The sequence below is a fragment of the Delphinus delphis genome, chromosome 12 (genome assembly GCF_949987515.2).
Source record: "Delphinus delphis chromosome 12, mDelDel1.2, whole genome shotgun sequence".
In the NCBI taxonomy this organism is placed as follows: Eukaryota; Metazoa; Chordata; class Mammalia; order Artiodactyla; family Delphinidae; genus Delphinus; species Delphinus delphis.
This window is the reverse complement of record NC_082694.2, coordinates 2,282,635-2,305,192: the sequence shown is the minus strand read 5'-3', so window position 1 is coordinate 2,305,192 and position 22,558 is coordinate 2,282,635. Positions and strand designations below refer to the sequence as shown.

At 41.3% G+C, this 22,558-nt stretch overlaps 2 protein-coding genes across 2 annotated transcripts in view; one reads left to right on the top strand and one right to left on the bottom strand.

The window, feature by feature from the left end:
* Positions 1–5,098, bottom strand: part of LOC132434760 (uncharacterized) — a 105,608-nt gene extending 100,510 nt beyond the window's left edge. The window contains exons 1-2 of the mRNA XM_060026343.1: positions 5,043–5,098; positions 4,485–4,996 (exon numbers count right to left, since the gene is read on the bottom strand). Of these exons, the coding sequence (XP_059882326.1) occupies positions 4,485–4,996; positions 5,043–5,098 (568 nt within the window). The remainder of the gene's footprint in view (positions 1–4,484; positions 4,997–5,042) is intronic.
* GCC2 (GRIP and coiled-coil domain containing 2) overlaps positions 5,046–22,558 on the top strand; it is a 37,474-nt gene continuing 19,961 nt past the window's right edge. The window contains exons 1-10 of the mRNA XM_060027198.1: positions 5,046–5,102; positions 5,216–5,272; positions 6,210–6,294; positions 7,416–7,483; positions 11,716–11,820; positions 12,594–15,050; positions 15,780–15,849; positions 18,336–18,436; positions 18,530–18,628; positions 22,278–22,397. Of these exons, the coding sequence (XP_059883181.1) occupies positions 5,097–5,102; positions 5,216–5,272; positions 6,210–6,294; positions 7,416–7,483; positions 11,716–11,820; positions 12,594–15,050; positions 15,780–15,849; positions 18,336–18,436; positions 18,530–18,628; positions 22,278–22,397 (3,168 nt within the window). The 5' untranslated portion in view covers positions 5,046–5,096. The remainder of the gene's footprint in view (positions 5,103–5,215; positions 5,273–6,209; positions 6,295–7,415; positions 7,484–11,715; positions 11,821–12,593; positions 15,051–15,779; positions 15,850–18,335; positions 18,437–18,529; positions 18,629–22,277; positions 22,398–22,558) is intronic.

The window sequence follows — 22,558 nt, the reverse complement described above, 5'->3', positions numbered from 1 at the left end:
ATTGTGGTGATCAATCCTTAATGAATATAAATGTGAAATCACTATGTTGAACACTTGAATACTAATATAATATTGTATGTCAACTGCAATTTAAAAAAATAAAAATAGGGCTTCCCTGGTGGCGCAGTGGTTAAGAATCCACCTGCCAATGCAGGTAACACGGGTTCAAGCCCTGGTCCGGGAAGATCCCACATGCCGTGAAGCAACTAAGCCTATGTGCCAGAACTACTGAAGCCCGTGTGCCTAGAGCCCATGCTCCGCAGCGAGAGAAGCCACCGCAATGAGAAGCCCGCGCACGGCAAGGAAGAGTAGCCCCCACTCACCACAACTAAAGAAACCCCGTGGGCTTCCCTGGTGGCACAGTGGTTGAGAGTCCGCCTGCCGATGCAGGGGACACGAGTTCGTGCCCCGGTCCGGGAGGATACCACGTGCCGCGGAGCGGCTAGGCCCGTGAGCCATGGCCACTGAGCCTGCGCATCCGGAGCCTGTGCTCCGCAACGGGAGAGGCCACAACAGTGTGTGCGTGTGTGTGTGTAGGGCCAGGGGATTTTGTGGCGATGCGTCTTACATCCAGAGCACCTCGACAGAGATGATGGCTCTCAGCTGGCAGGTTAGAAGCCCCCATTTCAATGGCCCTGAAGGGGACTCACCACACCCTCCTAACAGGCAGCCTCCCCAGTGAAAGTCCGGGGCCTGACAACAAGTAAAGCTCCTGGAACTATGGCTCCAGACTGCTTGCTCTCTGCCCTACCCCCACCATCACCACCATAGAGGCCAAAAGCCTTACTAGGGGTACTGGGGACATTCTTCTTGGTCCTTTACGTTGGCTAGCCCATAAACTGGTCCCATTTGAGTGTCGTGCAGAACGACAGGCTTCACCGGCAAGCTGCGGCACGCTAGCTACTCTGGTGGCTCTGCACCCCCAGCAAGAGTTTGAGCCAGAAGTCTCTGTGACTGATGACCGCTGACAGAGCCTCTGGGGAAGGGAGGAGCCCCACCTGCAAGTGACCCTGGGGGTTTGCACTCAGTGCCTTCCGGGACTGTTGCCCGCTGCGTCCCCCCTGAAGAGCAGCCATCAGCTTCTCAGGAGCCCCTGTCAAAACTGGGTGACCGACCCAGGGAGGCCTCGTGAACCTCCAGCCTGATACTCCCATTTTGGGGTGGCTCGACTCACAAAACTTTTCCTGTCAAGTGCAAATGGTGGATTCAAGAGCGGCGGCCTGGCCACGCAGGCATCTGGGCCCTACCTGAGAAAGCAGCAGCTATCTTCCAGGGAAAGCTTTGCCCCCTGCTGAGCCAGGTGAGTCACTGTACGGCTCACTGGAGCCCTCAATTCACAGACGCCCCTAAATGCTGAATGCCTGCTTTGACTAAGCGAAAGCTCACTGATTTCCACTGGACTGCAGTGCCAGCCCTGCAACACCAAAAGCGGACACGGCCCCTCCACCCAGAGGCCAGAATCCAGGCCCCTCTCAGGGCTCTGGCCAATGCCTGCCTTGATGAACCGTGCTCTGTGCTTACTGACTCCTGGGCTTTGCCAGTGGCCTAGCTACCAGGTCTGCCATTATGAAAACTAGAGTAGCGTTAAAGACACCCCCCTGGGGCCGTGAACTGTGGAAACAAATGATGACTGCTGACTGCACTTTCCGGGGTCCTCATGTGGATGTCCACAGAAAGGACCCTTCTCTGATGGGACACGCTAGAACTAAACTGCTAGTTGAGCACGCGCTGCCCTGGCTGCTACCATCCTGCTGCCTGGATCCACCATCACATCAGACGTGACAACGCAGCCACCGTCACAGAAAAGGCACAAGTGAAGGGCTCCGTCTCTGCAGAGGCTGCCACTGGGTTCCGGACTGGTGACTCCTGCCCAGAGCTGCTCTGGTCTCTCCTGACAGACTGACCTCCGACCCCTCCCAGGCGTTTTATTGGTGGAGCCTCATCACCGGTGACACTTTTTCAGGTTTTGGTGCTGCTGTTTCAGTCAAGTCAGCCAACTGCAGTCACACTGCTGCAGCCCCTGAAACTAGAATTTGTCGTGTGTTTGGTTTTGTGGAGCTTGCAACCTGAACACAGCATGCCTTTTACCAAAAAAGCAGCTTGACAATGGCTGACCGGGGGGTATTCAATGGAGCTCCCGTGCTCCCTGCCTTCCGCAGACATTTGATATTGTTAAGCGTTGAGATGGCCTCTGGAAAAATCAACTCAAAAAGGGTTTGACTGCTTCCCTCACATCCTGGTCTGCACACCTTACCAAGGCAGGTGGTCACTAAATGTGGCTATCCCCAGAAAGATGCCCTCTGCCACTTGCCGGGTAACGATCAGGATGAACAGTTGGCAGTTCCTTAAAAAGTTAAACATACTTACCACAGAGCCCAGCAATTTCCCCTCCTAGGTCTGTACCCTAGAGAAATAAAAACTTATGTCCACACAAAACTCTGGACATGAATGTTTATAGTGGCTCTATTCGTAATTACCCCAAAACTCGAAACGAACCCAAATGTCCTGCAGTTGGTGAATGGATAAATAACGGCACATCCGTACAATGAGTATCAGTTAGTGATGAAAGGGAACAAATCATTGACAAATGAGACAACCTGAACGAATCTCAAAGGCATTTTGCTGAGGAAAAGAAACCTGTCGCAAAAGGTTTGTTTCCATTTATATGACATTCATGAATGACAAAGTGATAGTGATGAAGAACAGATGACGGTTGTCAGACATTAGGGATGGGAGGCGTGTCAGCCACGATGGGGTAGGGTGAGGGTAATGAAACTATTCTGTGGACTGATTATGCCAGTGATTACAAGAGTCTGTACATGTATTAAAATTCAAAGAACTGTATGCCAAAAGAAAAGATAATATTACTGTACGTTAATTGAAAAAATAAAAGGTGGAGAGGACTTCAAAAATGCCAAATTTCTTATTCCTTTTTTTTTTTTTTTTTTTGCGGTACGTGGGCCTCTCACTGCTGTGGCCTCTCCCGTTGCAGAGCACAGGCTCCGGACGCGCAGGCTCAGCAGCCATGGCTCACGGGCCCAGCCGCTCCGCGGCATGTGGGATCTTCCCGGACCGGGGCACGAACCCGCGTCCCCTGCATTGGCAGGCAGACTCCCAACCACTGCACCCCCAGGGAAGCCCTCTTATTCCTTTTTCTATTGAGCTATAATTGACATATAACGTTAGTTTCAGGTGTACAATATAATGATTTGATATTTGTATGTATTGCGAAATGATCATCACAATAAGTCTAGTAAATACCATCATTTTTTCCTTGTGATGAGAACTTTTAAGATCGACTCTCTCAGCAACTTTCAAGTACAGTAGAGTCTTATTAACTGTAGTCACCATGCTGCACACAACATCCCCCAGACTTATTTGCTTCATAAATCAGCGTTTGTACTTTTCGACCCCCTTCACCCATCTTGCCCACTCCCACACCCTGCCTCTGCCACACCAATCTCTTCTCTGTATCTACGAGTTCAGTTGTTTGGGGGTTTTTTTGGTTTTGTTTTATAAAATGTCAAAAATGTCCAAAGTTTGACCAAAATATCCATTTTATAAAAGACAAAGAAAGACTGTGGAAATGTTCCAGATTAAAGAAACCTAAAGAGATGTGACAATTAAATGCAAAACCTGATTCTAGCCTGGATCTCATACTGGAAGGGAAAATAAAATGCTATAACGTCCTTGATGTTAATAGATACAACAAAAGCCCTGTAGTCTTAGTTCTAAGTTTCCTCAAAACCCAGAAGAAAATGACCAGTGATCTTAGGTTCTGTCCTGCTGATCGGTTTCTGTATCAATTAATTCCTAGATTCAATTAAGTCTGCATGCAGTGCAATGCATGAATACATATACAAGGCAATGGACTAGATGGAGAGGGGGCAACAGAAAGTCCTCTTTTTCTCCAAAAGGTGCTCAAAGTCTCGAGTTTCACCAACACTACCTGCCAACGCATTTAGTCACTCCTCCTTAACGGTATTCACTGCCACGTAAACATTGAGAACTTTGGTGGCTTTTAGGAATTACTCGTGATTTTTCTAAAAAGCCGTCTGAGGCTGTTTTTCTAGTCCCGAGGAAAGTCACTCATTTTACAACCCCGCCCAGTGTCCAGATTTACGGGCATTTTCCGAAGCCAGCTCACTTCAGGACGATCCTTTCCCCAAGCTGGCGAACTTCATCCCACGACCTGCGTCAGGGCGTTGCAAGTGACAAGTGACAGCCAGTGCCAGGCTGGTGGCTCACGGAGCGGAGGGGAGGCACCGGCTGCGGCAGCACGTCTTTGCCCCGACCATCCTGGCGCCGCCCGTCCCCACCGTCCCCAGGCCGCCTCCCTCCCCCGGCCAGCGTCCCCACACTCGGGCCTGTTTCCTCAGTCCCGCTCAAAGAAAGAGCTACCGGCCACGAAAGGCAGGTGTGTCAGCACAGGTCCCCAACCCGCCCGTCCACCCGGAGCGGGGCTGGGCGCCGGGACTACTCACCGTCCAGGAGGAGGGCCGGTGTCCAGGCTGCCAGGAGGGACAGCGCTCCTGCTCTGCGGTCACCCACTCGCCTCAGGAACAGCTGCGCCTCGTCCCCTCGGCCACCTGCAGCCGCAGGGCACAGCCACGCGCCCGTTCCGAGGCAAGGGCGTCTGGGGGAACTGAGGGGGGCTGAAGGGACACCTGAGAGCACAGGAGAAGGACAGGAGATAAGACAGGTGAGGGACAGCTGAAGCACAGGTGAGGGACAGGAGAGGGAACAGGAGATGGGACAGCTAAGGGGGCAGGTGACGGGACAGGAGACTAGGGCGGCCGCCTGAGCGCGCGCGGCCCGACAGTGCCCGACCCTCCCAGGAGGGGCCGGGGCCCCCACTGCCCCAGTGGCGCGCCGGGCCCCGCCCACGGGTCCGACACGACACGACACGCCCCCTCGGGGGCCGGCCCGGGGGCGAGGCGGAGCGCGCGTGGAGCCACCTCCCGAGGCGGAAGCGGAAGCGCCGCCGGGCCGCGGCCTTGGAGACGCGGGGGCGGGGCCAGCGGAGAAGCGCGACCTTTGACCCGCGGCGGGGCTCCGTAGGAGTCAGCGGGCGGAAGTGCGGGCTGCGGGTGGCCATGGAGGTAACGCGGGGGCCCGGGGGCCGAGGGACCACCGCCCCTACCCGCCTGCCCTCCCGGCCCGCCGGGGTCCGCACAGCCGCATGTGACCGGCTGGCTTTCGTTGTGTTTTGCAGGAGCCTGTTCACGACGGGGTGGCCTCGCCGGCCGCTCCTGGGACCGGGAAATCCAAGGTGAAGAGACGCTGGAGCGGCGGGGTCTTGCCGGGAGGGGAGGGGGCTCCCTGGGGGACAACTTTCCTCCAGGCTCTCGGCCTGAGCTGTCACGGTCGCGCGTTTAGTCCCTCCTCTCGGAGCTCCCTGGTGTGACGCCTGAGTTCGTCTCCTTGCCGCCCGGCTCAGCGCTGCTGAGAGATTCCGCAGGTTCCCAACGTTAGATGAAGCCGTCTGGCTTGTGAGGTCCGAGCGGTGGGCGGGCGTCGCGGTCTCGGCTCTGCCTGCGCCTCCGCTGATGTGAGCGATGTGAGCACAGGTCGCCGCTGGGGCCCTGAACGGGCGCCCAGGAGATGGGGACTTGCCGCCGAGGTTTATTGTTTCAAGCTGACTTTGAGACACTCGCCCAAACACTCGACTGCATTGAAGCTTCACGGTAACCGTGAGATAAATAATGTGGTTATGCCAGCTTTATGCCTAAGAAAACTGAGCCCGCAGGGGTTAAGGAACTTTCCCTGATTTTTAGGTAAAGCCTAAACGCACCCTGATTCATCTTATCGCTGTAATTAGGCTTACGTGTTTTCTTGTGGCCAGAGGCTCCTTTCAGCCTTGAATAGGACGAAGCAATTTTACAGATCTAAGGAACTTTACGTAGAATTAGTCGCAGTTCCCTAACTTTGCAATTAAATCAAAATCTAGAAAGTGTCTTAACCTGTAACAAGGATATCTGTAATGTAAGAGGATACGTGCGATTTTCTCTACATTTCATAATAGTTGCTGAGCTAATAATTATTGAGTGAAACTTGCATTTGCTAATCTTAAAAAATGTGGTGCTTGGTTGACATAAAGATCTATTCAGTAGGATGTTTTTTATTTTTAGGCAGACTTTATGTTTCTTTTTTGTGGTATAGTAGAAACATGAATTCTCCCTAATTGGTAACATCACTGACTCTTCCAGCTGGAAACATTGCCCAAGGAAGATCTTATCAAGTTTGCCAAGAAGCAGATGATGCTAATACAGAAAGCTAAATCAAGATGTACAGGTATTGGGTTGAAAATATTCGTCTTGACCGCAATCTTTTTTAATCATGGTTACAACTCTTAGTTTTGTAATAGTACATTGGCTTGTTTTATCAGCGAATCCAATAATATTAGCGTAGTGGAATCTGTTATTAGTTAGCATTGTAAACTTTGCTTCTGATATTTCTTATTATCTCATATCCCTAAACTGCAGTTACCTTTGAATTAATAAAGTCAGGGAGGAGGATTTTAAAAACAGTTTGTTAAAGTTCAGCACTTTTTTTTTTCCTCATGTGGATCGTATATTTTTCTGAGTAAAGCATTTTTTCCTAGAGTTGCCAGTTGAAATGTTAGAGACATGAAGTTCTGAGCCCAAGGAAGTAAGAAGAGGCCCCAAGTAAACTAGTAAAAGATTTCTGTTCCTGGAATTTTGAAATATATTTATTTACTGAAGTTGGTTGATTGCCTATTCAGTTTCCCTTTCTTTATATTCCAAAAAGACAAAGATATTAGTATCCTTTTTTAATATGTGTAGGTGAGCTCTTGAATTTTCAGTAACTTAACTGCCCTGCCTAAAAGCCAAGACTTATTTACTACTAGAAAAGGTCAAACTGTGTTTCTGGAGGTTGGATCAGCTTATGATAAGAGAGTAATTTATTTGGAAAGATGTCCTAGGCTCCAGACCTAGACATGAGTTGATGAAATAGATTAACATGTATGTTTAATATGAGGTTAGTTGTTGCTTTAAGATTATACAGTAAGAAGTTATTTACAGCTGAAATAATGTCTGGGATTTGCTTCAAAAATATCAGGATGCATAAGACAAGAGGGGAAGGAGGAAATGAATACAGGTTGGGATGAAACAAGGTTGGTCATGTAGTAATTATTAAACCAAGATGATGGAGCATAGAGATTAATCGCACTATTCTCTCTGGGTTTTTTTAATTTGTTTGGAGTTTTCCATAATAAAAAGGAAAATAAAATGTAATGCTGGGTGAACTTAGTGCTTCCTCACCATATCTGCTGCTTCTTAAATGTATTCTAATTTATAGTGATTTTTTTTTAAGAATGTACTTATCACTTGAGCCAGGAATTATTTTCTTCATTTCTGAACTAGTATCTTTTTATTTTTTTAATTGTTTAGAATTGGAGAAAGAAATTGAAGAATTGAGATCGAAAGCTGTTGCTGGAGGAACTGATGATATTATTAAGGTAATGAAACAGTTGTAGTATTGCTTTAATTTTCACTTCTTTACTTAGAGGAGATGCCTGATGATAAGTCGGATTTCCTTGAGGGCTGTCAGCCTGCTTGAGCACTCTCTGGCTTCCGTGCCTTTTGTTCCACTTCCTCTCTGCCCTTGGTTCCACTCTTCACCTTTCTGGTTGACTGTAAAAAGAGAGGTGAATGACCTCTGCGTCCCTTTCTGTTCTGAAGTGGTATTACTTTCTGTCCTTTCATCCTTTACACACTGTAATTATGGTTATTGCTTCAGTCTCAGGCCTGCTGTTCCCTCTCCCCATCAGAAAACCCAGCCACGCTCAGGACTTTGATGATTCTCTCCATTCCCATGGTTCTTTGTTAAACACATCATGTCTTACTTGCTAACCGTACTTACCTTGATAACCCGTAACTGGGCTCTCTTTCTCTTTTACTTCTACATACTCTCGTCAGATGATAGAATGTTGTTTTTATATTGTTATTCCCTGTTTAAGATCCTGAGTTGCTCATTCTTACTTATTAATTACTTAATGTAATTAAATGCTTTTCCTTCCCCCACTTGGCCTACCTTCTTTAAAGTTTCTTTGCTTTTCAAAGCTCTGCAGAAAAAAATTTTTTTCCTTGCTTTTGCATGTTTGTAATTTGAGTCATAGTATCTATCTATTCTTTGATTATATGTTATCTTAGTGTCCCAACTTGTGAGCCATGCACAATTGAGGGACTCCCATGAAGCTACTACCAGGAGTCTTTAAATCGCTGTGCATACCTTGCACTACCATTTTGTTCTTCATTTAGCTAGAACAGTGTATGAATCCTGAATGGTATACACAAATACCATTTGGATTCGTAATGCGCCGATTGGTTGAAGCATTACTGAATTCGTAATGGTTTTGTTTATTTGGTCACTATGTATTTCCCTGATTAGTAATAGCAAAAGTACAACTCCATGTAGTTAAAGAGCTCTGACTGTGGAGCCAGACCACCTGATTCACACCTTCAGACCCCTGCTGTGCCACACACCAGCTATGTGACCACGGCTACGTTTCTTTTTTTTTTTTTTTTTTTTTTTTTTACGGCTACGTTTCTTCCTTCATCTGTAGACTAGGGATAACGATAAGGCCTACTTTCATAGAGTTGTATTATGAGTTAGTACATACAGTACGTAGAGCTGGATCTGTCACGCAAGTACTCGATGGTTTTATTATTACCATATATTATTTGGGGGATATTTTCTACACACATGTATACATCCATCCATCCATGCACACCCGCACGAAAAAGGAGGTTTTTGTATTTGAAAAGAGCACTGCAGAGATTCTGTTCTAATTTTGCATCAGTTAACTCTTGGCCCTTAAAATACTTTTCATGCTGTTGCATTTCAGAATATTCAAATATCTGTCCCTTATTTCCTTATCAATGTATTCTCCCCTTCTGTCAAAACTCCTCCTAAAAATTTAAGGGTAGAAAATTTCTCTCAGTTAGCTAACTTTACCTTTCAGGTTATTAATTTAATATTAAAGCATGTTATCCTGACCACTCAAGTCTCAGAAAGTAAAGGTTGGTAAAATTAAATGAGAATGAAATCTTTGGTCTCCAGTGTTAATGAGAAAATTACATTGGGGAGTGATTGGCGGAGCTGTGCATCAGTTATTCAGTTGCTGTAAGTAAGTTTTCTGTTTTAGGAAAATCATATACTGCAATGTGATATGTCCTCTGCACCTCTGGAAAAGGGAAAAGACTTTCTTGCTATGTTTTGTCTCTTCACTGGGAAAAGTACACTGGAAAAACATGGCTTTGAATACAGAATTTTCTGTCCTTCATAAAAATGTATGGCTTTTTACAAGTTTTAGTTATTAAAATTTCTGATAGTCATCTTCTAGTGCATTGAAATACATCTAAAGTTTTATTGCAAACCTGGCATATTTGACTTTTAAAAAAGAGGAATAAAAACCCATATTTTCCATGTCAAAATTTGAGGTGTATGGTATTACAGTGAACTTATATGCTGCTTCCAAATGCAAGAGGAAGGTAAAAATTGCATGTCAAGATGTGGAATTTCTAGTACGTATCACTTATTGTTTTCTCTTTGCTGGAATCAAATTTGTATTTCCTAGGAAATAACTGTCCATTTGTGCCTCTACTCTTTAAGGATATTTATAGCTGTTTTCAGATAATGTCCTCTGTATATCTCCTAAAATTATTAATGTTTTCAGGCTTCCCCTGATAATTTACCAAACAGGAGTTTACATTGCAATACTATGCAATGTGAAAAAACTAATTTTAAAACTAAAATTGTTTTAACAAAAGTAATATATGCTCATGATTTAGAAATAGTACTAACAACTAAATAACTTATAATTCTAAATAGCTTATGGAAATTATCTCTGTATTTCTGAATAATATGCTTATACTCCTTTTCTTTGATTTATCCCTTGGTGAGACATTTAGCTATTAACTTCCTGTTACAACAGATGAAAATTTAGCTATCTTTCACAATGACTCCTACTTGCCAACTGGTCAAATAGATCAAATAATCGTTTATATTTTTTTCTGGACACCTGCCTCCTAAAGCCTTCTGTCCTGTGCTAACTTGGTCTGGTTGTTCTCCAGGTCTGCTGTGGTTTTCCTGGAGTCGGCCTTTTGCCATGATCCAGTGAATTATACTGCTTTCATATGTTGGCCCCCCCACCCTGTTTGCTGGGTCACAGGTCATTCACTTTCTTGGTTAACCTCATTTTGGTAGAGCATGTCCTTCTCCAGCTTCCTAAGAACAGATGCATAGGAGGAAAATTTTTGTGTCATCTTGTATTTAAAAGTGGCTTTATTCTACTCTCATGTTTGAATAATAGTTATAACTTGGTATAGAACTCTAAATATTTTCTACATCTGCTTTGTTTTTGTATTTTTGAACAAGAGTTTTTCTTTATTATTTCACAAAAGAAGTTCAGAGGCAGTTCTGGAGTGATAGTTGACTAAGGTTTCTTTAGGATTTTATCTTGGTTTTAATGTTTAAGATTAACTTTATCTAAATTCACAGTGAAATGGGTCTGTGATTTTCCTATCTGTAGAGTCCTTGCATAATGTTATCAAGTTATGCCAGTTGTGTAGAATAACTTGAGAATTCTTCTTGCTTTTTGTTTTGTCTGAAAAAATTCATATGTAATTGGGATAATCTGTTCTTTGAAAGCTTGATAGAACTCACCTATAAAACTATCTGTTCCTCCTGTTTTCTTTGGTGGACAATTTTAAACCACTAGTTTGATTTTTAAGTAGTAATAGTATTGATGATGCTTTTTTTTTTTTTTTTTTTTTTTGCGGTACGTGGGCCTCTCACTGTTGTGGCCTCACCTGTTGCGGAGCACAGGCTCCGGACGCACAAGCTTAGCGGCCATGGCTCACGGACCCAGCCGCTCCGCAGCATGTGGGATCTTCCCAGACCGGGGCACAAACCTGTGTCCCCTGCATTGGCAGGTGGACTCTCAACCACTGCACCACCAGGGAAGCCCGATGATGCTTTTTAATTTTTTTTCTTGAGTTACATTTTTCTAGGAAGTTTTATCCATACCATTTTACTTTTCAGTATGATTGGCAGATTAATAATTAATCATAATATTCTTCTTAACTGTATAATCTGTAATTTATATATAGATAGGTTCCCCTGTTATTCATAATATTGTTTGTGACTTCTGTCTTCTCTTGATCAGTCTTACAAGAAGTCTATTTTGTTAGCTTTTTTCAAAGAACTGACTCTTGGCTGTTCTATTTTCCACTTCATTAACTTCCTTTCCTGCTTCATTTCTGCAGGAGGTAAACTTCTCTGGGGTAAGGGGGACACTGGTGATTTCTTGCCCATTATTCTAAGCACTCCTGATTGAGATTGTCAGTCAATCCGATTTTTGAACCTGACTCTCCAGTTCCTGAGCATTTAGTTTTCTAATTAGTGTTTGCCAGCTTCTCATGTGTTTCCCTGCACAAGCCCTGAGGTTATAGACTTCTTGTTCTTTCTAACTCACGTCTTCCATGTCCTCCACTTTCAGTTTTCCAAAGTTATATTGAAATTTCTCATACCCTTATGTCTTTTCTCCTTTTTACTTTGCTTTTATGTATATAGCTTTTTAAATATTCTTACTTTAGCATGGTTTGGAAAAGGTGAGGAGGTAATTATGCATGAAGTCAATCCACCATTTTTAACCTCAGGCAAACAAATCATCCTGTTCCAAAACAGGCATTGACCATACGTCTGGATGCTATGCTTTTGGAAAAAGCAGAGACTGAGCAACAGTGTGTTTCTTTGAAGAAGGAAAATATTAAAATGAAGCAGGAGGTTGAGGTAAAGCAACATTTTATTTTTTTTTGCTTTTTATTAACTTACATAGTATAGTTATGCATTTTAGAGCCAAGACCTTAAAAAGCATCTGATCTGATTTTAACTGTAATAGTTACAGACAAGGAAACAGATTGATATTTAAAAAGAAAAATAACTGAAATCACCCAACTACTTAGAGATAGAGCTAACATTTACTTGTTCCATTGTGTAATCTTCATTTTAGTTGTAATATTCTTTAATAAAAATGGGAAAAAATACCTATTTTATAAAAAAAATTATTTAAATAAGTTGATTGTCACACATACTCTAAATGTTATCTAAAAGAAAGAAAGAGAGAGAGAGAGAGAAAGAAAAAGAAAAAGAAAGAAGGAAGGAAAGAAGGAAGGAAAAGATAAAAGAAAAAAGAAAGGAAAGAAAGTTGTGTATTCAGTTCTGGGATATTCAACTGTCTTTTGGGTCTGCTAATTTTCTCCCCAAAGCTGTATTACTCTATTCAGGAGATATTCATTAAAGCCTATGACTTAATACAACTTACATAATTTATTACCATTTAAAGGAAAATTAAATGCAGAGATTTCCTAGCTTTTAGTTATTTCTTTGAGTAACCTGTTTAGTACTGCTTAAGGTAGTCGGAGCTTCTAAGCAGAGTTCTTGGAATCTCAGCATCATATTTCTTCATGTACATTTCTGCTCATTTCTTCTTTTATGAGCCTAATTTTTCCTGAGGGCAGGGGTTTGTTTTATCTTAAATAATTTTTGTGTGCTTACTTTTACAGGATTCTGCAACTAAGTTGGAAGATGTGCGCGAGGAGTTTGAACAATCACGAAGAAACTATGTGAAAGAAATGGAAAATTTGAAGAATGAATTAATGGCAGTACATTCCAGATACAGTAACGATAAAGCTGGTTGGCAAAAGGAACTGGAAGAAGCATCAAAAAAACAATTAGAGCTTTCAGAACAAATCAAATTTCAGAGTGATTCTGAAGGTAATGTTAAAAAACTACAGGAAGAGATTCAGAAAATCAAGCCGGCCTTTGAGGAGCAGATTTTATGTCTGCAAAAGCAGTTAGAAGTTGCCACAAATGAAAAGGAGCGAGAAATTACTCATCTCCAAGGAGTCATTGAGGCTAATTCTCAGCAGCACCAAAAAGAAATTAATAGTTTGCAAGAGGAACTTTTACAGTTGAAATCTACACACCAAGAAGAGGTGAAGGAATTGAAGTGCCAGATTGAAGCATCTGCTAAAGAACACGAAGCAGAAGTAAATCATTTAAACCAGCTAAAGGAGAACTTAGTCAGACAGTGTGAGGCAAGTGAGAAGAACCTTCAGGAGAAATATGAATGTGAATTAGAAAACGCAAACCAGGAAAATCAGATGTGTTCTTTGCTCTTACAGGAAGATACTCTTGTAGAACAAGCAGTAAATGAAAAAGTCAAACACTTAGAAGATACCCTAAAAGAACTGAAGTCTCAACATAGCATCTTAAAAGACGAGTTAACTTACATGAATAATCTTAAATTAAAACTTGAAATTGACGCCCAGCATACAAAGGATGAGTTTTTTCACGAACGGGAAGATTTAGAATTTAAAATTAATGAATTATTACTAGCTAAAGAAGAACAGGGGTGTGTAGTTGAAAAATTAAAATCTGAGCTAGAAGATTCAAATAAACAATTTTGCTGTACCGTAGAACAACATAACAAAGAAGTACAGAGTCTTAAGGAACAACATCAAAAAGAAATATCAGAACTAAATGAGGCATTATTGTCAGGTTCAGAAAAAGAAAAATTAACACTGATGTTTGAAATACAGGGTCTTAAGGAACAGTGTGAAAACCTACAACAAGAAAAGCAAGAAGCAATTTTAAATTATGAGAGTTTACGAGAGATTATGGAAATTTTACAAGCAGAGTTGGGGGAATCTGCTGGAAAAATAAGTCAAGAGTTTGAATCAATGAAGCAACAGCAAGCATCTGATGTTAATGAACTTCAGCAGAAGCTCAGAACTGCATTTAATGAAAAAGATGCTCTTCTTGAAACCATGAATAGTCTCCAGAGAGAAAATGAAAAGTTATTAACACAGCAACAAATTGTACCAGAACTTGAAAATACCATAAAGAACCTTCAAGAAAAGAATGAAGTATATTTAGTTAGTCTCAGTCAGAGAGATACCATGTTACAAGAATTTGAAGCAAAGATAAGTTCTCTTACTGAGGAAAAAGATGATCTCATAAGTAAAATTAAAGGTTCTCATGAAGAGGTGGAGACTGTCTATCACAGACGTGAAAGGGGAGAAAGGTTTATTGTAGGACCCGGGGAGAAAGTGGAGCAGACTACCCAGTGCAACAGTGAGCTAGAACAAAAGGTAAATGAATTAACAGCACAACTAGAAGAAACCTTAAAAGAAAAGGATCAAAATGACGAAAAACTGGAAAAGCTTATGGCTCAGTTGAAAACTCTCTCTGAAGACCAGGAAGCAGTGTCATCTGAAGTGAAGTCTCTTCATGAGGAAAATAGTAGACTGTGTTCAGAAAAGAACCAGTTGAGCAGGGATTTGGAATCTCTCCTATCTCAAAAAGAAGGAGATTTTATGCTGAAGGAGCAGATTTCTGAATTAGAAAAGAAACTTCAGTTAACAGTTGAAGAAAGAGATAATTTAAATAAACTTTTGGAAAATGAGCAACTTCAGAAGTTATTTGTCAGAGCTCAGTTGTGTGGTTTTCTTGAACAAATGGAGTCAAAAGTTTCAGAAAAAAGTGAAGAACAAGATGTTGTAAGTGTCCTACAAGCTGTAGGTGAATCCTTAGCTAAAATAAATGAAGAAAAACACAACTTGGTCTTCCAGTATGGTAAAAGGGTAGCAGAGTTAGAAAAAGAGATTAAGTTTCTCCAAGAAGAGAATGTGATTCAATGTGAGGAACTTAGGTCTTTACTAAGAGACCATGAGCTAGAGAAACCTCTCTTAAGGAAAGAGTTAGAAGAAACCCTCTTGGAAAAAGAGGCCCTGCAGTCTGATCTTCTAGAAATGAAGAATGCTAATGAACAAACAAGGCTTGAAAATCAGAATCTCCTAATTCAAGTTGAAGAATTATCTCAAAAATTATGTAGTAAAAATGAAAACCATAATGAAAAAGGAAAATATTTTATAAAGGAACTTGAAAACCTAAGGCCATTACTAGAACAAAAAGAATCAGAATTGCAAGATGTGAGAGCAGAGTTGATATCATTAAAGGTACTATTAATTTGCATTTTATTGATTTTAAAATACTTAGTTCTAGTCATAGACTCTAGAAAATATATTACTGCACTTTGAAGTCAGAAGTAAATTTTTAGCACTTAAGATCACATGCGTATTTCTGAAAGTACATTAAACATTTTCACATCACACCTTATCACATTGATCACTTTTTGGTTTTAGATCATTTTAGAATTTTGTTTTTATATAAGATTAGATGATTAGGGGGTTAAATGTTAAAATTGTATAATTAGTTACCAGCAAAGCTACAAGTAAACATGGAAAAATTTGAATTTCATCCTGTGTGGTATGCATATTAACTTAAAGAGCACTGTTGAGCAGAAATGTAGGCTAAAGTGGTATTTAATTTTAGCCAGAAATTTAGGGTTTTTTCCCCAGATCATGACAGGATAAACTACAATCATCGTTTAATCTTTCCTTATTGCATTATGTAGTTGATATCTGTTGGGTGGTTCGTCTTGGCCTTGGATATTGCTGTTTTTTATAGTAAAACACATGACCTATACTATGTTTATAGTAAAAAGCATCATGCTACATGCATGATAAGGTCAGAATTACCTGGTCTATCAAGGGAAGAGAAAGACTGTTCACCAGATTGCTTTTTGTATGAATTCTCTTTGATAATGATTTTTTTCATGCTTAACATGATGGCCAGTACATCATGGGGAATGCAGTGATTGTCTTTGTTTTTCCTATAAAACCTAGGATTCCTTAGAGAAATCACCTTCCGTAGAAAGTGATCAACCTTCAGTAAAAGAGTTTGAAGAAAAAATAGGTAACTATGGTTTTGCATATGTTGTCACAGTTAATCACACGGATTCTTCTTGGTGTTAGAATAGATTGGGGAGCATTGTCACCAATTAATGGGTTGTTAAAAACATGAGTAGCTCTCTCTTCCCGATGCCGCCACTCTTGCCCCGCTGCCATCTGCTTGCCTTCCCTTTCAAAACTCTCACTTTCTACTGTTTAATCCAAAGGAGTGATGTGATTCCATTTATAAATGGTTCCATGATTGGTTTTGGATTTTTCATGCATTTAGCAACCTTATTTGAATGCCCAGCTACCTAGGCACTGGTAATAAGAAGGGGGTTAAGATACACACCACGCAGACCGTGTCTTCAAAGAACTCACTGCAAGAAGGGGCTGTTACTGCAGTACTTCGGGGTGTGGACAAGGTACGCTGGTGACAGTACAGGAAGACATGATTAACTGCTCGTTTTGAGTTAGGAAAAACATCACAGAATAGGCTGTACTGTGTGTTGAAGAATGAGAAATTTGACACGAGAAGAAAGGTACTGCTGCAGGAGGAAACAGCAGGTGCTCGTACGTTAGCATCCATGACATCCAGGAGCCTCCTAGGAAATCCTGGAGAGGCAGGAGTCTGAGCGTGAAAGGGCTGGTGTGTTGTGCAGAAGAGCTGGGACTTCCCCATACCCATCTATTCCTCAGAGTAACATTAGGAGGTAGCTCTTTTATTCCTATTTTAAGATGGAGAAACAAAAAAGTGTTGTGTGATGTACCCATAATTCCCCAGTTTAATGCCCAGTGGGATTGGTGGGGGAGAGGGGACGGGTGGTTGAAAGAATTTGGAATGACCCACAGTTTTCTGTAATGGATGACTGGGGAAGGTCGGGTTAGGGGAGAGCATGAGTTCAGTTTTAGACAAATGAAACTTAATTACCACCCCAACTGGAGATGTCGAGTAGACTACTAACTGTGCAAATCTGGAGTTACGGGGAGAGGGTTAGACCAGATAAGACTCCATGCTTAACACAGTGGGCATTAAAAGCCATGAGGTTGAGATCCCAAGGAAGTGAGCGTAGGAAAAAAGACGAGGACCAGAGACAGTTCTCTGTCAAAAGTCAGAAAGATAGAAAGAACCAAGGAGAATGAGAAGGAATAGCCGGTGAGGTAGAGCCCAGAGCATAAGATGTCTTTGAAGCTAAGACAGATGAAGTACAGGTAGAGGAAGTGCTTGAGGAGGGAAGAAGGGTCACACCAGCAGTCAGAGCTAACCCAAGCTAAGCAGCACCCAGCTCATTGGCGACTTGATAACACTTGCCATGATGTACTGAAGCCCGAGCCTGGTTGAAGTAGGTTCAGGGGGAAAATGGGGGAAGAGAAAGGTGAGGAGGGCATGTATAGACCACGCCTAGAAGGAGTTTTGCTATAAAAGAAAGAAGACATGGGACAGTGTCCAGAGGGGAGGCGTGCTCTTTTGCCTTTCTTTGTGTGATGTTTCACCTGTCCTATCATGACCGTCCCCTGCCCTCTTTAGCTGCTTCCACTCTTTGTTCCTGACCTTAATCTCTTTGGTGATATTTTTCTTATTGCATGTTTGTAAACTGTTGGGAAAAAATCTGTTAGGGGGATTTGCTGCACAAGAGAGGGGAGAATTGCTACACTGATGCCTGAGTAGGTGAGACTATGCGGGATGACATGCAGAAGTGGAACACGGCCTGTGCTGTGGGCACACGCAGTGCACCTGTCGCAGCCAGAGGAGGGCAGCATACGTGAACACAGGTGCTGTGAACACTGGATGAAGAAGCAGGGACAGAAATTCAGATCGTAGCTGAAGTTAAGCAGAACCAAGAAGTAAGATCAGGAACACTGGTGTTTAAGTCGGGGAGGTGGCTAGAGAGGATACGGGAGAGATCCAGATTGGACGTGTAAGCAGATCGCAAGTTCAGTTGTAAAAATCAGACCCACCAACCAAGAGGCATGTGCCTATGGATCGTAAATGTTTAAGTGCATCTCATATCTCCTCTACTTGATCCTGATCTGCACATCACCTAAAAGCCTAGCACACTTGCGTTTCCAGGAAATCTTCTACTGTTAAAGGGGTCCTGACAGCCTCTCCAGTTTATAGACACTTAGGAAATGGCTAAAAACAGTAGGCTGGGACTTCCCTGGCAGTCCAGTGGTTAAGACTCTGCACTTCCACTGCAGGTGGCACGGGTTCTGTCCCTGGTCAGGGAGCTAAGATCCCATATGCCACGTGGCATGGCCAAAAAAAACAGGCTGTTTTGGAAGATTGAAGAAAATGAAAATTCTTCACATTGTTTGCCTCATTTAGAAAATAAGCTTTTACTTTAAAAAATAGATATTAATATTTTGCTTTTACTTTATTTTAATCTCAAATTGCAGATTTTGTGTTCCAGATTAAAGATCCATTTCTAGGGCTAAAGTAAGTAAATAATGGGTGTATTTTCGTTCTTTTCCTTTGAGTCTATAGATAATTGTTTCATTGTATGTTTTTAGCATATCTGGAAGAAGAATGCAAAGACAAAGAGGAGAAAATAGAGAAGTTAAAACTAGTTGCTTTGAAGGCAAAGAAAGAACTAGGTTCTAGCAGAAAAGAGGTAAGGTGACTTAAAAAGGCAACGTTTAAGGAACTTACATGTTAGAAAATCAAGTTTGTCTCTACATAAAAAACTATTGTATATTTAAAATAGGCCCAGACGCTACGGGAAGAACTTGAATCTGTTCGCTCAGAAAGGGATCAGGTGTCTGCTTCCATGAGAGATCTCATTCAAGGAGCAGAAAGCTATAAGGTAAAAATAGTTATTTTAATAACAAGTTATATTTGTAACTTCTGAGTTAAGGAATGTACTAGAAATGTAAAACTCTTGTCCATAACATAATCACCTTGTATTTTTTAGTAAATCTTTTTTTCTATTTTTTTGTGTAATGTATCATCCTAGTATCAGATTTTAAGTGACTAAGCTTTAAATATGCCTTTAAGCTATTGCTTTTTAAAACTAAATTTCTGTTTTGGGATTTCCTAATAAAATCAGTAACAAAAAAGATGGCCATTGTTACTGTTATTATTTAATAGTCTTCTGGCCAGGTGAATAAATGTGAATGTTAGACATGTCTAACACGAAAGTGAAAACATTATTTGAAGGCAGTATTGCTTGTCTACCTAAATAACATGAGAATCTATTATAAAAAATATAAGAATTAAAAGTAAGAGAGTACCATTATATTTATTTATGTATTCAAATATTTATACAGCCAGGCTAAGTACTGATTACTGGGGAGACGGTGGTCAACCAAGTAGACGGAGTTCCTGTCTGCTTGGGAGTTCCTGTCTGCTTGGGACTTAAATTCCAGTGGCAGACAAAAATCCAAGAAAATACTGTGTGGAAAAGTAAAGGCGGGTAGGGGGAGGAGAGTGGCCAGTAGTCAAGTGGGACTTGATGGAAAGAAGAAAATACCAAAGTAGTCCAAAAAAATGAAATTTCAGGAAGAACTTTAATGAGACTAAGTGAAAAGAGGAAATTGACATCTTGCTCTACCAGACACTAAAATTTATTATAAAACTACATAATATGATACAGTTCTGATGCAAAAATAAGGCAGGTTAATTGAACAGAAGACAGAGACTTCTGGGGACTTCCCTGGCGGTCCAGTGGTTAAGACTTCGCCTTCCAATGCAGGGGGTGTGGGTTCGATCCCTGGTCGGGGAGCTAAGATCCCACATGCTTTGGGGCCAAAAAACCAAAACAGAAGCAATATTGTAACAGATTCAGTAAAGACTTTAAAAATGGTCCACATCAAAAAATCTTTAAAAAAAAAAAAAGAAAAGAGACTTCTTTATAAAAACAAGCACTCACAGGCCCCAGGCACTCTTCTAAGTGCTTTACCTGTCTTGTCACACCTGATATGTGTGTGATAAGTATGTTGTTAACGTTGCTGATTCACCAGTAAGGAATCAGAGGCACGGAGGTCACAGAGCAAGTAACTAGTAGAGCTGGGGTTGGATTCAAGCAGTCTGGTCCCAGATCTGTTCTTTTACCAACTAAACTATGCAACCCCAGTAAGATTTGAAAACAGAGAAGCCAATGCAGAAGGAATCAGAAAACTACTTCAGGAAAATTTGGTTAGATTTTTACTTCATGCCACACACCAAAATAAATTCTGCAGTTTTGTCAAAAAATGAAAGCAATTTTTTTTAAACCTAGAATAAAATACTTGATCATTCAAGCTCTGGATACAAAATACTTTTCTCAACCTAAAAGCAGTTAAAGAAGTTACAAGGGAAAAGACAAATTGAACTAGATAAAATATAAAATTGACATATGAAAATATGACAAGGGGTTAGTATCCTTAATATATAAAGATATAAGTCCATGTTTTAAAAAACACTTCTTTGAAATTCATATATGAGGTTGTCTTTTATGAGCCATTGGGAGCTTGCTTCTTCACATTTTCAGAACCCATATGATTATTATCTCCTGCAAAGGTAGACCAGGTATACCAATTTATTTGTTTAAAATATGTATTTCAGAGGACTGGGAAAAAAGAATAGAACATCCAAGAACTGTGGAACAGCTGCACAAAATATAGCATATGCATAATGAATGCCATAGAAGAGAAAGAGCAACAGAAATACTTGACACAATAATGACTGAGAATTTACCCAAACTAAGGTCAGACGCCAAGTTACAGATCCAGTAAGCTGAGAGAACACCACACATGGTACATACCAAAACAGTGACACCAAGGCAAGTCATTTTCACACTACAGAAAATCAAAGATAAAGTCCTGAAAGAAGCCATAGGGGAAAAAATAACCTTATTTATAGAAGAGCAAATATACGAATTACATCCAACTTCTCAGAAACCATACAAAAAAGAAGCATGTGGAATGAGTTAAAGTGTTGAGAGAAAAAACCCACCAACCTAGAATTCTGTGCCCTGTAAAATTATCCTTCAAAAGTGAAGAAGCAATAGAGTTTCTCAGATAAAAATTGAGACACTTTGTTGTTAGTAAACATGCCTTTCAAGAAATGTTAGAAGTTCTTCAGAGAGAAGGAAAATGATATAGGTCAGACCCAGAAGAGGCAACACAATGTTTTTTTGTTTTGGGCCGTGCCTCGCATGTGGCATCTTAGTTCCCCAACCAGGGATCAAACCCAGGCCCCCTGCAGTGGAAACATGGAATCTTAACCACTGGACCGCTAAGGAAGTCCCCAACACAATATTGAAGAAGAACAGAAGAACAAAGTGGGAGGATTAACCTACCCAACTTCAAGACTTGCTGTAAAGCTACAGCAGTCAAGACAGTGTGGGGTGATATTGGTGAAAGAATAAACAGAACAGTGGGACAGAATAAAGCCTGGAAGCAGACCAGAGATATAGTCAGCTCTTGACAGTGGAGCAAAGATCACCTGCAGCAAATGGTGCTGGAACAACTGGACATCCACATGCAAAAAAAATGCATCTGTCCACAGGCCTTACACCTTCACAAAAACTAACTCAAAGTGGGTCACAGACATCAGTGTAAAACACAAAACTATAAAACTCCTAGAAGATAACATAGGAAAAACAGGTCATCTCCACCCTCGATGACCTTGGGGAAGACTCCAAAGGCACAATCCATGAAGGAACCGATAAGCTGTACTTCTTTGAAGGCCACTTTCAAGGAAAACTCACAACCATTTTGTTAGTTATTTTGTACAGGGATTCATTTTTATGCAGGAGAGCAGTCAGTAGTCCAGGAACAAGGCAAAAACAGGGTTTATAAGAAGCAGGGAGAGGAAACAAACTACAGGCAATCCGGAAACAGTGACTCTCATATATTTTGGAGGATAACCCCACAGGCTGGTGTATAGCACAAAGGTCAGTCCCAGGATTCTGTCCTTGAGTAGGGGCCAACTAGGAATATCAAAGAAAAAAATTCAGTTGGTTTTAGAGTCTTCAGAAATTGATGAACGTTTTGCATCAAAGGGTGAGACTGTATAAAATGTCTTCTTGTGTTCTTCGATTAGCACCTCTGCCTCACCTCAGACCAGGCCCGAAACAATTCCCTCAGCAGAATTCTTTGGGTGGAGTTAACAGGACCAGGTTAAACTTTTTCTCCTCCCTTCTTAAATGTATACATTTCAGAAGTTTATTTTTGATGACTAGGATATATAACTGGGAGATGCTATATTGTATACATTTTAAATCCTCTTCCCTTGAATAGATTTCCCCACCCATACTAAAAGTCGTCTGGATTATGCTAATTGTATTATATAACATACAATATATTGGGTATAATATATTGGGTATTCTATCAAATGTTGAACCTAGGTAAATATTTCAGGCTTCCGGAATGAACTCATAAATCTTGTATTAAGATGGCTCAGTAATACAGTCTGGCTGATTGAGTGTATGATAATACCCTAAAGTTAAATCCTTTTGTCTTTTGTTGAAGAATCTTGTATTGGAATATGATAAGCAGTCAGAGCAGTTGGATCTGGAGAAAGAACGGGCTCATAATTTTGAGCACCAAGTAGAAGACCTGACAAGACAATTAAGGAATCTGACTTTTCAGGTAACTTTAAATTGAGCAAATGCATACATGGAAATTGTAATAAGTATATTTCAATTCTAATATTTTTTTGCACAAAAAATTAAATTTAATACATAGTCAGAAACTTTATTTTCTTTTTCCCACTGTTGGGAGAAGAATATGACAGAAAACTAGCCACCATC